At 41.8% G+C, this 18,257-nt stretch overlaps 2 protein-coding genes across 2 annotated transcripts; both read right to left on the bottom strand.

Moving 5' to 3' along the window:
- Positions 1-23: 23 nt before the first annotated feature.
- Positions 24-7,367, bottom strand: LOC5521863 (acid-sensing ion channel 2). The gene is made up of 8 exons (XM_032366845.2): positions 6,828-7,367; positions 6,211-6,535; positions 5,398-5,618; positions 3,524-3,671; positions 3,382-3,438; positions 2,874-3,036; positions 2,194-2,285; positions 24-1,207 (listed from the first exon to the last, which is right to left on the bottom strand). Exons 1-8 carry the CDS (start codon positions 7,365-7,367, stop codon positions 1,074-1,076), a joined length of 1,680 nt encoding a protein of 559 aa, XP_032222736.2. The 3' UTR covers positions 24-1,073.
- Positions 7,368-9,538: 2,171 nt separating this feature from the next.
- On the bottom strand, positions 9,539-13,336 carry LOC5521862 (GFP-like non-fluorescent chromoprotein). The gene is made up of 4 exons (XM_032367087.2): positions 13,254-13,336; positions 12,045-12,281; positions 11,269-11,478; positions 9,539-9,815 (listed from the first exon to the last, which is right to left on the bottom strand). The coding sequence occupies exons 1-4, from the start codon at positions 13,334-13,336 to the stop codon at positions 9,725-9,727; spliced, it is 621 nt and encodes a 206-aa protein (XP_032222978.2). The 3' UTR covers positions 9,539-9,724.
- Positions 13,337-18,257: the final 4,921 nt, after the last annotated feature.

The raw sequence follows: 18,257 nt of genomic DNA, 5'->3' as shown, positions 1-18,257 counted from the left end.
CCCGACAGACATAAAGCTTAGTATAGATATACTGCATTGAGTTTTTATTTTTTGCATACGCAACCCTTATAATACATGGTATTATCGCATTACAGCAAAATTCGTTGTTGCGCGACCTCGGAGAATATCCAAAATCCTTGTCTCGTTTGGGAATGGCCGCGTAGCCAGACACAAGCTTTGGGGTGGTTTTGTCTGGTTTTGATTGTTTTGTTTGATTGACTACGAGCTCCCAAACGAAGAAAGGAATTTTTGATTCTGTGAGGTCGCGCAACAACGAATTTGGCTATAAAGCTGGCCTCCCAATCATAGGAGAGTTATAGGAGCATTTACGGGCCTTAAGTTTTTACATTTTGTATTTGGAAACGATATCTTGAATCAAGGCGATGTTCCTTGAAAATTATGTAATGCATTAATTACATATGAGCAATCTTTTATACAGTCAGCTCTCGGCTTACGGACACCCCGCTGTTACGGACACCTCGTTACAGATACCCCCTCTGTTATGGAAACCATTTTATTACAGATACCACTCTGTTACGGACACGTCGTTATTACGGACACCCTATTGTTACGGACACCTTATTATAGACACCCCTCTGTTACGGACACGTCGATATTACGGACGGAGGTGCGATATCCGATAAGACTGAGATACCAAGAAATGACGGGATCTCCCATACATAAACCATTACAGACAATCCCAGTTCTGAGGATATCCGTGGTAGCGAAAGTTGACTGTATTTTGCATGTTCACAATGAGGATTTCACCGGCTATATACTTTTGAAGTAACAGTGCCTGGTGCAGGAGATTCTCGCTTGGGCGGTTCCTGCTTTACATAACACAAAATATGGAAATGTAATACTAAATCACCTCTTTTCTTCAAGATGAGACTTACTCCAAGACTCTTTATTAGAGTCCCAGAGGATACCTATTTAAAGGGAGGGGAACTTTGCGAAAGTCTGCTTTAAGACCTAGTATTACAAAAGATTCTCATTTCCCGTGCTCCCTTTATATGAACTTGGTAATCACTGGCATGATGGTCTGTAGGTCGCCCGTATAGTTGGCCGAAAGTCTATACATTCCTTACTTTTCTGTTTTTTCTCTTCTTGAACTTGTGAATGAGTATTCTCCATAACAAGTCCAGGAACTCGAGGACAGTAAGAATGCTTGCTCCAAGAAACAACCCTACTTGACCACCAATATCGCCTGTACATAAAGAGCAAACACTTCTTTCATGTATTCGTTAATGACTTCAGGGTACTGCGCCTTAAATAAAGTTTTTATGTCCACTTTCCTTATACTCTGAGCATCTTAATGCAAGCAGTGTGACGCCATGATTACTCTTCTTGCGGTAGAAACGAAATATGACCGTCAATTCAACTCACAATTACGGTATAAAGTAAACTTATCAGAGTTTTAAGGATCTAATGTGGCTTACCTATGAGACTATCCTGGCCCTATGGTCAAGGTTTGCCTGATGTGACCCACCAAACAAGGTCTTCTTGTCTTATGTCTAACAGGTGATCTAATGTGACTTAAGACTAACCTGGCCCTATGGTCAAGGTTTGCCTGGTGTTACCCACCAAACAAGGTCTTCTTGTCTTATGTCTAACAGGTGATCTGATGTGACTTACCTTAAGACTAACCTGGCCCTATGGTCAAGGTTTGCCTGGTGTGACCTACTAAACAAGGTCTTCTCGTCTTATGTCTAACAGGTGATCTAATGTGACTTACCTATGAGACTATCCTGGCCCTATGGTCAAAGTTTGCCTGGTGTGACCCACCAAACAAGGTCTTCTTGTCTTATATCTAACAGGTGATCTAATGTGACTTACCTACGAGACTATCCTGGCCCTATGGTCAAGGTTTGCCTGGTGTGACCCACCAAACAAGGTCTTCTCGTCCTATGTCTAACAGGTGATCTAATGTGACTTACCTATGAGACTATCCTGGCCCTATGGTCAAGGTTTGCCTGGTGTGACCCGCCAAACAAGGTCTTCTCGTCCTATGTCTCTATGTTTAACAGGTGATCATGTGACTTACCTTAAGACTATCCTGGCCCTATGGTCAAGGTTTGCCTGGTGTTACCCACCAAACAAGGTCTTCTGGTCCTATGTCTCTATGTTTAACAGGTGGTCATATGTGACTTACCTACTGGACTATCCTGGCCCTATGGTGAAGGTGTAACTTACCAAACAAGCTTTCCTGGTCATATGCTTGTCGCTGCTGAATGAGCGTCACTTGCATCTCCTCGAAGTAAACATCGAGCTCTAAGAAATTATCCCTATCCACGAACAACAAAAGCGAGTGTGAGTATGAAAAAAGGAGAGTATTAGAAGATCCTTCAACAAGAAATTATCCATTTTTTGGCGGCAAATTGTGTGTGTGTGTGTGTGTGTGGAGGAGTTTATCGCACATGCGATAAACTTGCAGTCAATTCTGATCTCACTTGTTTTGCACAAGGCTCAAATCTATTGAATAGTTTACCGATCGGAACTTTCTATTCTGCCCAAACTCTTTTGAAAGTTGATCTTTTAAGCAAGCTTGATGAGCAAGATTTCATCATTATAAAGTACATCGGTGGCAATTTAACCAATAGCGACAGCGAGTTGTGCTATTGCCGAGTTGACTTATGGTGATATATGTAATGATGTATGTTGTACTTGATGGGGATTTATCAGTTGTATTACCACAGGGTACAGGGGCGTAGCCAGAGGGGTGGCCAAGGGGGGCATGGGCCCCCCCTTCTAGCAGCCAGAAATACAGTAAATGTATGACACATTATCTAATACACAGGAGACAATGCCTTGAAATGGCCTTTTGGGCCCCCTCCCGTTAAAAATCCTGGTTACGCCGCTGGTGTATCTCCCACCTGAGATAGTGCCTCATGACATCCTTATTGATGTGTTTCCTTCTTGCCAGCACCTCGGAGAAGTGTTTGGCCGGGGTCTGGGCATAAGATAATTGCGTTTGGTACTTTGTGATCTCACAAGGGACTGGACACTCGCAGTTGATACTTTCATTGCGGAATATCTCTAGAAAACGAGAGAAAAGCATGACAAGGCCGCAAAACAAACACAAAAGCGGCAGATTAACGTTCGGTAGACCTTTCCGACTTTCTCTCTTTATCGACTGTTGGCCACATCGTTCTGTCGAATTTCTCTCATTGTACAGTCATCGACTCCCTTTCACGGTCACTTTACTACACTTCAGAGCGTGTCGGTAATAACGAGTTTATGTGATAACGACAGATACTTTCCTCGCGTTCTTATTAGCTTACTTCCCTAGACTGTCAAGGTGGCCACGGTAGCGTGCGTTACATGGTTTCTTTAATAATTCCTGTACAACTTGCACAGTCATTTGTTTGAACATGCACGTACCCATTGCGGGCCAAACGCAGTTCTTAACTTCCCTAGGCTGACAGGGCGGGGCGGGGCCTGAAACCAGAACAAGTTATAGCTTTAGATGGACCTCATTTTCTCTTCTTTCTTCATTTATTTTGTGGCTCTTGAAATTTCTCACCTTTAAGGTCATAAGAGCGACACTTGCACATTTTCATCACATAGTCTGCGCGACATTTCAAAAGACATGCTGACTTGGTGTATTTCTTGAAGCCTTCTAGCTGCATGTCTCGACAGGCGGTTTTGAACGGCGCTGGGAGATTATGCATCTGTATCATATGACAGTTTTTATTATCACATACTGTCTTAATGTGTTTTATATCGTTCTTGTTTCCGTTATCTAAATGCTATATAGCGAAGCTACAGTGTTCTACACTCTGGTTGGCCAATACTATTGTCATCATGGACAGCAGGACATGTGTATCTTTATTCTTATAGTTAGATAATTACCTAGCAGTGCTAATATATGCATGTATGTAATGCATGAGCTAATATATGTATGTATATGTCTCCGTCTCCATATCGCTACTATCATTGTAAACAACACCAACTTGATAATCACCAAAATCAACCTTCATTAGACATGACGGAAAAACCTGGAAAATTCGCAATTCGAGATGGAGAAAGAAGACACAATTTCTTATACTGGCCATAGGTTCCTTGTATTCCGGACTGATTTTTGAAACACAAATAACGTGAGGCCGAAATGCACATATCCAGATTTTTGCTTTTTAAGATATTTTTTTTTCTTGATCATCCTTGCGCTATGTTTGAGCTCAGGGACGAAAAGCTCAAATTTCAATGACACTTTACAAGAAGTCGCATCCATTTAAAAAAGTCGCATTTGATATTTTGTTTGCCATTACTCACTAAGTACTTAGAGAAATTTTCCGCCTTATTAGATCTGAAATGAGCTTATTTGAAGCGTTAAGTCATGTTTTTCCGTCATGTCCATTAACTATAATCATTATCATTGTTAGCATTACAATTACAATCATTACGGGCATCAGCATCAGCGTGAAAATTTTCACTACCATCGTTATCATCATCATTATCAACATAATTATCATCAGCATCACCTCTTCTACTCTCAAGCCAAAGAAAGTGTGCGCATGGATATAATAAAATGCCACTATCGCCCTCATCGACATCGCAACCATCATGATCACTGCCATCAAGCATATAATCATCAGTATGATCGTCGGTATGATCATCTTTTCCCTGCGGATGGGGTTCCGAGGGCAACTACGTGGTCGACTTGTGACGAGAGTAAAACATTCGACGCATTGTGCTACCGACAAACAGGTGTGTTGTATGGCCTATGTGACCCCCTTGCTATGACGTCATAACATTGTATCGAAACGTCATCCCTGACGAATTTTTAACACTTGTAAGTCAAAGCTTCTTGTACCGATGTCCTCTTTTTATGGACAGTTCTAAAGACGTCTTGAATTTATCTAAGTGTACTGGCTTTTAGAGCCAGTAGTAGCGAGCACGTTTAAGAGAAAAAAGATAAAAAAGCGTTTGTGAAAACCCACGTCATCGGAATTCCTGGCCCGACGTGTTAAAAGTCTCATCATCGGTATCGTCATGATCACTGTCATCGACATCATATGATCACCATTATTATCATCATAATCATCATCTTCATCATTACTTCAACGTCATCATTATCATAACCATCACTACTTCAACGTCATCATCACCATAATCATCATCATCATCATGACCATCATCATTACTTCAACGTCATCATCATCATTACTTCAACGTCATCATCATCATCATCATCATCATCATTACTTCAACGTCATCATCATCATTATCATGACCATCATCATTACTTCAACGTCATCATCATAATCATCATCATTACTTCAACGCCATCATCATAACCATCATTACTTAAACGTCATCATCATAATCATCATCATTACTTCAACGCCATCATCATCATAGCCATCATTACTTCAACGTCATCATCATCATCATCACCTCTTCTTTTCTCAAGCCGCAGAACGTGTGCGTGCCAGGTTGTATGGCAATGCCGAGCTCGTTGATAAGTGGTGGCTCTTCCTGGTCGTGTACCATGACCTTGAAGCCTGAGGAATCGCGCAGGGAGCCATAATACTGATCCTGCTGAACGCTGAGCTGCAGCCGAAGGGCGTAGTCTACACCTGCTCTCTGCACCTTGAGTAAAGGGTGGCCTTTCATGCCTGTGGACGATAAAAATCACTTTTTTGAGATAATAACGAACAAAAGGCAATAAAGTCTCTTGTATAGAGTAACAAGTCAAGTACCAAACTTATGTCCGGACCCTCTAACGCACCTTCCTTGGAAAAAAAACGGGCTCCGCCCTTGCTACATAAACTTCTCAAAGGCACTCTACTAGAGGTCATCTAGGATACGTTTGAAATATACTAATTTGCCATCCATTCTTTACTCAATTTCATAATTTCTTTCCTAAGTAGACAAGTTGTGTGATGGTGCACAATTTCAATTAGCCTATGCCAAATGTTCGTAGTGTTGCTCACAAATCTAGTTTCTACAAATGTAGTTGAACCCTAATGATACGGACAATGTGGGCACCAAAAATAACTTCTTCTATCATTACCTGGGTATATTTATCAAGCAGGTTATAATTTACAGGAAAAGGCCTGTATTTATCGTGACGTTCAAAGCTTTGCTTAATTTGAATATGATTTCTGAGACAAACGTAAGGTTAGGATATCAAAAGCCAAAGAAAACAATTTTTAAATCTTGTGTTTTTAAAGCCAGCCAGTGGGATAACTACTTTCTCATCTTCACCTGAGTTGAAGGTATAGCAAAGACCGAATTCTGTTATGACCGCCGTAAAGTTTTCAGGACCACAGGGCTGCGACTTCCAGCGACATTTTTTTATCATGTGGTCGATGCGATGACCATGCGTTCTCACGAACTCGGCAAAATCGAACTTTTCATCGAGTTCGCCGAAGTCTTTCTCGCTCTGCAGCATGTCGTCCGTTACTATGGTTCCGCCTGTTGACCTACGCCGTTTTCGTGCGTAATTAAGGAAGTTCGGTATCGGCGAGCGCGCGAAGAGCACCTCTTCCTTGTTATCGATGTATTTCTGTGGCGCCAAAATTGACATCACCTAAAAACCAACAGGGCATTACTATCGGAGTCACGTCAGTAAGTAGAAAAGAACTGATCAGATGATCATCAAAAATGAGGTTCAAGACTAATGAAAATTTCGGTCACGCCACAATTTCTCACACAATTTCTCGTCCACCCAGAAATCAAAATTCTTGTCTCGTTTAAGAATAGCGCGTAGTCAATTTGTTTGTTTGGTTCGATCGACTAAGCGCTATTCCCAGACAAGAAAAAGATTTCTGATAATAACGGTCGCGAAAAAAAAGAATTAGTAAAATGGGTGCAGTCTTCACCTTTTCGCCGATCGTTCCGTTTATAAGATAATACGGAAACAGGTTAAAGTTACATATTGTGACTGCGGGAAACTGGATCTCTTCCAGAAACTCGACCTGCACACTCGTCGTTATCGGGTGGTCGAAGTACTTCTGTATGCTTTTCTTGCTCTGCATCATCAGCATCCCTACGGCGAACAGCAGAATAGCAAGCCATAACACCTTGCGAATTGTAGGGCCTCTTTCGAAGACAAACCGAAAGCCGTGTAGTGTCAGGGTGTGCAGGAAGTCTTGCCACATCTGCGACACCGTGATCGTGTCATCAGGATTCTCATCAACAGGATCCTCGGCCCGGTCATCCTTGTCTTCATCTTTTTTATCCTCCTCCGTTTCGAAATGTCTCTGTGCAACTGGACACGACATGACTGCAGCAATCAACTTCAAATCATACAGGGATAAGCACCCAGTTATTGCAGCGTCCAAGATGTGTGTATTTACAAAGTACAGTTTTCCGATATCAGTTTCCTGTTGGATGTAGGCATCGCAGATATCAAGCGACATGTTGCTTTCGCCTAGTAGTTACCATGAGTCTGCGTATTTGCATTGCTCTGTCCGCTGCTCCTCCGCAAACAAAATGCATCTAACTTTTCTTTTCCGATCAAAATATTTGTTTGTGGCCAATGATGTTTAGATGTTTAGACGTGTCTGGAGTCTTGTTTACATGTTTACATAATCTTGGTAGACACAACTCGATATATCGCGCATTCTACTTATATCTTCCATCCGAAAATTACAATTTCAGTGCTTTTCGTTGATTGATTTTGCCATTCATATTGATCTCGGTCGTGATTTCGCGTTAAGATTATGAAATAGTACTTTTGAAATGTGGTGTGCGGCGGTCCGTATTAGCGCGGATTATTAGAGCAATCAACTACCTGCTGCTTTTTGCGGGTCACTAAACCAAGCGAGCTAAACACCTACGAAAAAACGTCTTCCTTGATTGACCGGGTTTTCTGAGGTAATATTCAAGACAGGTACCTGTTCTAAATTTTTTTTATTTTTTTTATTTTATTTTTTTTTTGAGTACGAGAAAATTATACTTTCTTTGTGAAGGTTTTAATATTGTGCAGAAATCTACCAGCGTCTTATAATCTAAACTTTTTTCTTCTTTTTTTTTTAGGACCTGATATTACTTGGACCTGGGGTTTCCAGAGATGTTACACACTGTCAGACTATTCCAAAATGCGAGACTATGAGTAAGAAGACGAGATTTCCTAGAAAGGTGAAAATTAATGGCTGCCCAAGAAAACTAATTGATGCCCGCCAACAAGCTCTCACATGTTTTTCGTATTTTAAATTTCTTGTGATAATTTCGGGTAACGCGGTACCCCCGCCTGATCTTTTATGTGGACTTCATCTGTTTGGCGGCATCCTCAAAATTACCCCCCCCCCCCCCCCACCCCCTATAAAACCACTGAATATTACAAATCGTTAACGTCTTTACTTGCGAAACATTTAATCCACTAAGATTGTGGCAATCGTACAAGAATTATAGAAATTTTTATGCTTCGTATCCTTTCGAACAAAAGTCTATACGGGTCGTTTTCCGTCATGAGCAATGACAGCAAGATAATCTTTTATATTTCAAAATACGAGTCTTCTTAAATGATCAGCCTCGAGTGTAAGCACATGATTTTTACCCGTACACTTATATTCGGGCTTGTCGCATAGCATAGTATAGCATAGCCCAGTAGTGCGACAACCGTTAGTCAATCGACTTTATCTAAGCTGCTCCACCCTCCGTCTGTCGCGGGGACGATAACGATTAGCGCGCGCAAATAGAAAAAAGAACCCAGACAAAACGTAGCCAAGAGGACATGGAATAGGATTTAAATCATCGCGACATGTAGCTGAGGCTACAATTAACTTGACGTGCAACAGAAACTCCGAATTTTCAAAATGAATGCAAAAACAATAAATAAGAGTCGATAGTAGAAATATTTTAATAATTGTGAATAATAACATCTTAAACGACTAATCCTACAGCTTGGGCAGCCTGTGAAGGCAACAGCCCTACTCCCACATATGGAGAGTGCAGAGTGTCACGTGGTCTATTTCAGCCTGGACAGATGCATGGTGGGTTTCTCCGGCAGGAAAGCAGGAGAACACCTCGGACCACTCGTGCTGAATCACAGTGTCACGGCTCGTCGTTGTCAACCCTTGTCAGTCTGTAGGCCACTCGTGCTGAATCACAGTGTCACGGCTCGTCGTTGTCAACCCTTGTCAGTCTGTAGGCTACTCGTGCTGAATCACAGTGTCACGGCTCGTCGTTGTCAACCCTTGTCAGTCTGTAGGCTACTCGTGCTGAATCACAGTGTCACGGCTCGTCGTTGTCAACCCTTGCAGTCTGTAGGCTACTCGTGCTGAATCACAGTGTCACAGTGCTCGTCGTTGTCAACCCTTGTCAGTCTGTAGGCTACTCGTGCTGAATCACAGTGTCACGGCTCGTCGTTGTCAACCCTTGTCAGTCTGTAGGCCACTCGTGCTGAATCACAGTGTCACGGCTCGTCGTTGTCAACCCTTGTCAGTCTGTAGGCTACTCGTGCTGAATCACAGTGTCACGGCTCGTCGTTGTCAACCCTTGTCAGTCTGTAGGCTACTCGTGCTGAATCACAGTGTCACGGCTCGTCGTTGTCAACCCTTGCAGTCTGTAGGCTACTCGTGCTGAATCACAGTGTCACGGCTCGTCGTTGTCAACCCTTGTCAGTCTGTAGGCCACTCGTGCTGAATCACAGTGTCACAGTGCTCGTCGTTGTCAACCCTTGTCAGTCTGTAGGCTACTCGTGCTGAATCACAGTATCACGGCTCGTCGTTGTCAACCCTTGCAGTCTGTAGGCTACTCGTGCTGAATCACAGTGTCACGGCTCGTCGTTGTCAACCCTTGTCAGTCTGTAGGCCATGAAGTGGTGCGGTGGCATCTTGAATCCCGCAGGCACGGGCTTCATGAACCTGAAGTAACACAGGGAACCCGATAACAATTACACACAGGTAGCCCGTCAAAATGCACAGGGAACCCGATTACAATTACACATAGGGAACCCATCAATATACACAGGCAACCCGATTACAATTCCATGCAGGAAACCCATCAAGATACACATGGAACCCGATTACAATTAAGGATCCCAATTACAATTACACAGGGATCCCAATTACAATTACACACAGGGAACCCATCAAGATATACAGGGAACACGATGACAGTTAAACACAGGGAACCGATCAAGATACACAGGTAACCCGATGGCAATTCCATGCAGGAAACCCATCAAGATACACAGGGAAATCGATACCAATTACACACCAGGAGCCCATCTTTTGCAAATCAGTGAACATATCAACTCGAATTTGCGCCACGATGATCACGCATCCTCGGAAACCCAGGGGTATTTTGCTCCAACGTTTCACTCGCGAGAAAAATAACCCCTGGGGAACAGTAAGGAACGAACTTGGCAAAAAAGCCGTCGCGACAGACGACGGCGCCTGGGTCCCTGGGATTAAAGATGTCAAAAGCTGTCATCGGTCAATCTTTTTTGGAGGGAAATCACTGTGGAAAATCTTACGCGTTTAGATTATATAGAAAAATGGGTTAACCTTCTTTAACCGTGAATTATTGCCGCGTTTGCGGGGAAACAGTCTAATAATAAAAAAGGCACAAGCTATTCGGATCGCATTTGCTTGAAGAACAACTCCTTGATTACTGAAAGAAATGTATCACAACAAGATGGTTTTACGGACTTAATTTGCACATTTTGCAAGCCAAGGATCTACGACTTTCCCTCTGTAAGCTTAAACTTCGGTGCATAGCTTCACGGTTTCACTGCCGAATGACTCGAACACGATCCTCGCTTTTCCCTTGACTAGAATGTCAGTGTCTTTGGGTTGGAAATATCGGCCGTTAAGTACGTACAAAAGCCGTTCTGGCTTCAATGAAGACACTCTAAACGTGTTTTTCCCGCTGAAATGATGTCGGGAATTAGCCGTTCGAATAAGTTGTTCACGCTAGACGCTATATTTGATCTCTAGCCAACACAGAGCAGTTATGTAAATTTTTGGTGCATTGTTCGGGAAGCGCGCCTGTGATTGGTCGACCTCGTGAGGTCGACCAATCACAGCTCACCATAGGCTCACCATTTTTTTTGCCAAGTTCGTTCCTTACTGTTCCCCAGGGGTAATTTTTCTCGCGAGTGAAACGTTAGAGCAAAATAACCCTGGGATTCCGAGGATGATGATCACAGTGCCATCTATCGAAGTCTAACCCACATCAGATCACACAGGTAACCGATCACATGGCATGACTGATTGGGCGTCGAAGGCCAAGGACTACTATGCTATATCAAGATATTTGCGTTGACATTGTTGTCAAGAAGATACCTGGCTTTTTTGGTACAAGTTTACATACCTGTAGACCGTCTCAAATTTGACGCGCAAAAAAGAGCCGTCGTTGACTTTAAGGAGCATGTTGATGTCACCGACGAGAGTGTCTCCCCGTGGAATGTTCGTCTCCACGCTTGGTAACCACCCCATCGTCCTCTTCTGCATTAAGGGTTTCTCCGGGTTGAGGTTGATTCCGTGGAAAGTCGTGTGATAATGGAGCCTGCCGTTTTTGAGCCTTAAAACATATGCGAGTAAGTTATAAAGAAGATCAACGAAAAGGGCGCGCCAGGGTCTTCTATTCTCAAACCTAGGGTAAAGGAAGGACCCTGGTGAATGTGACAAATTCCAAAAATTAACCTTCTCGGGTGAATTTTCGGGCTCCGAAATGTGTTTCTAAAACTCCCGAAACGGTGACGATCCTCAGAAGAGTTGACTCTAGCTAGAGTGCCCGCGCTATCTTCATCTTAGCTAAGCGCGCTGCAATTAACCCGCAAACACCGGTCTTAAAAAACCCGAAACATTTTTTTAATGTTTCGTGAAACGGGGGGCGTCTGAAAGTAATCTTGAATCCATACATTCAGCTCACTGTCAGAGATTACACTTTTTTAACATTTGTTTTGGTTAAGCAGATAACATTGTAGTTGTAGCTTATTACGAGGATCAATAACATTTGACGAGACGTGTATTTTGCTTTTTATCAGATGATAAACAAGAACACCCCATAGTTAGCTTACGATGAGGCGCGTATTTGAACACATCCAAATGTTGTGGGGGGGGGGGGGGGGGGGGAGGGGTGCTAACCATTGATCATATATTGCCGCCCTCGCATACTCTGATGTGTTTACTGCCGTACAGTAGCCTCGATCCTCGAAAGCCATGGTGCGTTCCCAGCTCAGCCCGCCATTCACAACGGCAGCTTTGAAGAAGCCAGTCATGCCATCTGGGTACTTGGCGAACGTGATGTTCGGCATGATGATGTCTAAGGAGAACGGTAGATGCTTCCCCTTCACCACGCAGTGCTTAGCCCACTGCTCTCCCCTGGAATAAAAAATAAATTGGTAAGGGGGCGATAGGCAGAAAACTTGAAAACACTGTATTCTGATAATTCTTTTGCAAGGGGAAAAGAAATTATTAGCAGCTTCAATTCTGTGGAATACTAGGGAAAATAGTTGAAGATTAGGAGTTTGGGGGTTTTGTGCCCGTGCGCAATAAAAACTCGTTAAACACTGGCCCTTTTTCCAAATACTTTCCAAATCCATGTTATGAACCTCTAATAGGCGACTTTTAGGTGACTTTGAGAGGCAAAATCAAATTGAATACACAGAAATGACTACGGCCGTCACGCGAGGAAGCGACAAAAATATAATCTGTCAATGATACCAAGCGGGCGAGTTAGCCACATATTTAAAGTCAGGTGATTTTGTAGCCTCCTATTGTGTGTCTTAGGTAGGGAGGCGGCAGATGTCAGAAGACCCAGCAGAATGAGAATAGACAAGTGCAAGTCACCTATTAATTAACCCGACATTCTCCGCACCATAATCAACACAATATCACGCAGCGCCTAAACTAGAGCGGAAAGGCAATATCGCCATCAAATACAAGGAATGTATGTGGCTCCTAGCCCTAAAGAATCAGCAAACACGTAGAGTAAACGCTACACAGCTAAATCCTGATGCCAAATCTTTTTTAGAAAATTTTACGCTGTGGAAAGATTGTGTTGATCAAGTAACACGGCAGAATGTTTTATGCTTTTTATTTCTGAAAATTGTTATCTCAGAAGTTATCATTTCTAAAATTATTATCCAAAAAGTTTTATATCGAAATTTGTTTATTAACTCGGAAATTATAATATTGGAAAAAAATATAAGCAGTAGTAAACTCTGATGCCCTTCTCGGCTTTGTAACTTATTTTTTCAAGACTAAAAGGAATATATTTTGCCCTTTCCACCATACGCTTTCAATTTTCACCATTACAGTGCAAAAGGATCAAACGAAATACGTATGACTCACTCGAATGGTTTTCCTTCCCCTTCTCCTTGGATCTCGAAACAATGTCCGTTGACGGACCCTTCCAGTTTAAAGTGGAGCTTCATAGCATCTTTACTAAAACTCTGTGTAGAGACAAAACAAGCATTTGGGACCTTTTAAAATGGCTGCATCATTAGTGTATGAGTTTTTATTTTGCCCTTGGGCCACAGCAATGGTTTAAAAATCCGGCAGCGGATGACAAAGAGAATCAAAACGATTTGTGAGGGTGCCTGGGTTTGCCCTTACCCCAGTCCTAAACTATAATGCTTCAATACGAATGGACAGATCGTTTAACACCGCTCACTCTAGACGGTTACATTTTTAAGACAACAATGCCTTACTGCATACAAAAGTGGGACGCTTTTTACACAAAAGGTATTCACCACGCCCTAACAAGATACTGTAGACAGACAAGCAAAGAGATAGCACATACAACGTAACAGTAATGTAGGATTTATAACATTACCATGGTGTAGATGCTTTTCTTGCAGGAGTTACTCAATAAGGCTTGGAGTAAGAGATGAAGGAGGTTGGTGCACTAATAGACCAAAGTGAAAACCAAGTGAAATTTTGTCTTCTATTTATACAACTCTGATGATAATAATACTGTGGGATTGAACTGAGCAAACCGCAGGTCTCGAACCAATTAGACTTGAAATAGCTTGACGTAAAATGCCCATTGTTGGGAACATTGGTGAGACCATAAAGTGCCGCTCATCTGCGGGAAGCCTGGTCCTCTATGCAACAGTTCTGTTTTCAGGCATGAACTGCAGAGACTACGGGAGACTATGAGAAGCAGCAAAACCTGTCGATAAGAAATACTGGTTCTGGGGCCAGGTGTCGAGCAAATTCTGGATAAGTTCCCGGCTGTATAGTATTTATCCAGGCTTTGTGCATCCGGCCGCTGATTTTTTGATCCGATATTTGGATCAGACCACCGATACCTAGAATATCTTGAACTTGGTTTATTTGCACATCGCTGCGTCTTCCAACATCTGCCGCCTCCCTACCTTGAATACACAAAATGCGACGTGCAATAAGAAACTAACTTTTTAGATGTCAAACTCCGCTTTTGGCGGCAAAATTTCAATAACAAAATGCAACTCATTCAAGCAGCCAGGACTTTTTTGTCGGGAAGGGCTGATTTTCATTTAAAGATTTTATTTGTTCGTCTCTCTCTGGTGTGAGGGCGCTGCCATTTGTGTGTTTTATTTTGGCTTGAGATTTCCACTGAAAAAGTCACGTGATTTCTTTGTGGGAAACGCCTATAAGGAGGACTTAGAGGCTAAGGAAATCTAAACCAGCACATTGAGATGCTTTCTATATGGTACATTCATGCGTTTTCCTCCAGTTGTTTTTGTTTCATTGGAAGTATAAACCTAGAGTAGGCTCGATTTCCAGTTCGTATATGGAAATAGAACCTTAGAACTCTAGCTATCGTTATATAAACTAGTGTATAACTTATAGTCCCTTCTTAGACCTTCCCGGCTGAACCTCTCTGATATACAACATATACCCAGTTTCTACCCAACGTTCAATTAAGTGCATAGCCTAAGAAAATATGCACGGTGGTGCAATGTAAACAAAATGCGCACCAGAAGGGGTGAACTCCAACTGTCTAAGCCTTGTTAGTCTGGTGTTGTACTTGGTTCTTGCTGAGAAGTTACAGTCAGCATATAACGTCCGCTTATGAATACCCAAATAGAATACAAGATAGCTTGACGGCATAAGAAAATTGATTTAGGAATCTCCGGAAGTAATGTCTTTTTATTTTCTATTGTAGTACGCTATAGCTGCTTTATTACTCGTTTTCAGTTGTGAAAAATGAGTTTTCAATGTTAAATGGTTTTAACAGAAAAATCAATAGTGTCATTAATCAACTGTTGTTATAAATTGTTGTAAACAGCCAGAAATACCTGTCTCGTTATCACTTTTTATCTATTCAGATTTCGTGATTGATTGGCTTGATTGCCTGTGAAAACAACTGTCCCACGGACAGACAAAGTTGATTTTCCGAGAAAAATCAATAGTGTCATTAACTGTTATTGTTATAAATTGCTGTTTACAGCTAGAAATACCTGTCTGTTATCATCCTCTATCTATATTCAGATTTTGTGATTGATTTGCTTGATTGTCGCTGATAACAACTGTCCCACGGACAGACAAAGACACCAAGCCCATGTGTCCTTTCCCAAAGTCCGCCGAAATATTAGTCAATCAAACACTAAAACACGCAACTTTGAATTATACATCTTGTGGTGGCTTAAGGTATACTACCTATTTTCAGATTTATTGCTGTTCTTTTTCGTCCTGAGGCCAAGTTCTCGCCAAGTTCTTAAAATGTGGGGAAATCTTAGGCTGGACTTTCTTATAAAAAAAAAGGTTCTTATAAAAAAGAGAGAAGTACATAATAAAGTTCGCTACGACCATAAAGCAGTCCCCAAGGGCGGATCTAGCTTTTTGCAGAAGGGAAAGGAGACTGGTTAACTGCTAGAGGTTGTGGGGGGGGGGGGGGGGGAGGGGGTAATAACTTCTTGTTACATTTGGCTTTCTGACTCACACAGACAAAAATAACTTAGAAGGCAGTTATATCGATAAAATGTGCACCAGTCAATAGTTTCCCAAGAAGGAAATACTTTTTCCCTTTATGCTGGTACTCTGACTTCTCTATTTTCTGGGCACTTTGTTAAAAAGTAACAAAAGAGATGGGCAGAGGGATGATACTCTTCTCTTTGGCATATTTTATTTTTCATTTCAGTTCTTTCATTATCATCGCTAATGGAATGCACTGTTGTGTGTGGAGGGAATATTTTAACGACCGTAGGACAATAAAATTTGTTGATTGTATTAATTTTAATTAATAAAATTATTATTTAGACTAGTCTGTAGTGGAGTTCCGGCTAGTGTTACCTTTTTCTAAGTGTTTTTTTTTTCTGTTGTGCTGTTTATGTCGATTGATAAAATAAATATTTAAATAAATGAACGAACGAACGAACGAAAGAATGAATAGATGAATAACCATGATTGAGAAAGGAGCCTCGTTCCGTCTTCGTAAGGGGTAGGGATCAAGGGCCAATGACCCTATGAAAAGGGCGGGGGGTGGTAGTCACCTCTATCCAGTGTTTCCGGAATTTTTTTCAACTTGACAAGATCCCTTACGGGTGGTCTTGCAGCCTACCGGCTATTATATACACCTATTTCAAAATATGTTGTCATTGCAAATGGCGAATGCCAATTGTCAAATGGCAGTTCTAAGATCAAAAGTACCACGAAACACGTCAAATTTCTACTAAATGCAGGATAATGTGGATATTTTCTGCGATTATATTACTCTTTATCTTTATTCTTACAAATAATTATACCCATAAGCAGTGACTGGTTTTATAACCTGCTAATTGCCATTCGCCATTTGCACTGACAACGTTTATTGAAATAGGTGTATAAAATTAAAGCACTTAAAGCTGCATTGTCACCAGTTTACTTCCGTTCGATAACGTAACAATCTCCGATGATTTTTAACGGAAAATGCGAAAAATATTTCAAAATATTGAAAGCAGCGTGTCTATTGGAAGTTTCTTCGAGGGTGTGATCGATAATTTAGAGCGGACCGACTGTTAAATATCTCGGATTCTAATAGATTCTTTTGTCTTTCAACGGTTGAGGTTTCCGTCGGACCTCCGGAAGTAAACTGGTGACAATGTGGCTTTAAAAAGTATCAAAAAGAGAACAACACAAATGATAAATAACAATAGTATCGGTACAATCTGATTCTACGTTCCGCATCACTCTGACATAAAATGTTTTGCTGTGTTTTGAGCCTCGGCATGTTCTTAGCATGTTTTTAGAATTTGGTAAAATCTCAGGCTGAACGTTTTTATAATAAAAGTGTCGGAGTGCTCGTTCTTTTTTTCAATTTTGAAGTTCTCATTTCCGACTAGCGTGATAATCTTGCTTATTATTTTTGTTTTAAATACTATTCAAAGCTCTCATCACTTTCAGAGAAACAGCTTTCCTTTTGAGTTGTTTTGGTTGTGGCATTGTTTGAAAGGCACCATGATTAAAGCGGGTTGAGATCCACTATTGAGATGAACATCTCGTTTGCATAGGGTCTCATAGCCTACGAAACCTTACGAAACCAACTAGCCTGCGTCCCTCCCCTTCCCTTGAGCCGCTACGCAGGCTAAAACCAACGCGTCAAGCAAGTCGGCTCGGCGGCCGTCGGGTTTTTCATTCTCATAACAGTCTCGTACCCAGACGCCGCGCGATGCATTTTGGGGAGGACGAAGAAGCGCACGGTGCATGACGGTCAGGATGCGGTGTCGGGGTCTCTGCTTCAGTATTCCAGTGGATGTCTGCGCAACAGCAAATAACGACTGGGTACGAGTCTTTTCTCATAATTCACAAACAAACAATCATTCAGTGTATATTGGTGTCAAGGAAATAATAGTGGGATAGCTCATCATACATTCTCTGTACTGAATACAATCCCTGACAACTTATTTATCACTGCTTCGACAGGCGATGGGACAGAAGAAAGCCCTTAGCTAGGCGTGAATAGTCAAAATGGATTTATCGACTTATTTTATTACTCCGTAAAGCTTGTGCGTGATTAACCATTTACCAGGGTCATTATACCGCAAATGCATCATAACATCCGCTAACGGCCCAATTAGCTTTCGCGTGAGTTTTACAAGACGTCAAAAATAACTACGCAGGCTACTGCCTATTTATCCGTGTCAAGTTTCAACACTAATGAAGAAGCAGTAGCCTCGGAATGTCTGTATCTATCTTTTTAGCGCTATTCAAATCTATAATCTTCCTCTGCCTTATGAACCTAAGTCCATGGTCATGTTTAGTTCTATGGCCTGCGTCCATGGTCATGTTTAGTTCTATGCCCTGCGTCCATAGTCATGTTCAGTTCTATGTCCTGCGTCCATGGTCATGTTTAGTTCTATGCCCTTCCTCTATGTTCATGTTTAGTTCTAT

This window comes from Nematostella vectensis, chromosome 2 (assembly GCF_932526225.1).
Source record: "Nematostella vectensis chromosome 2, jaNemVect1.1, whole genome shotgun sequence".
In the NCBI taxonomy this organism is placed as follows: domain Eukaryota; kingdom Metazoa; phylum Cnidaria; class Anthozoa; order Actiniaria; family Edwardsiidae; genus Nematostella; species Nematostella vectensis.
This window is presented reverse-complemented; position numbering and strand designations above follow the sequence as displayed.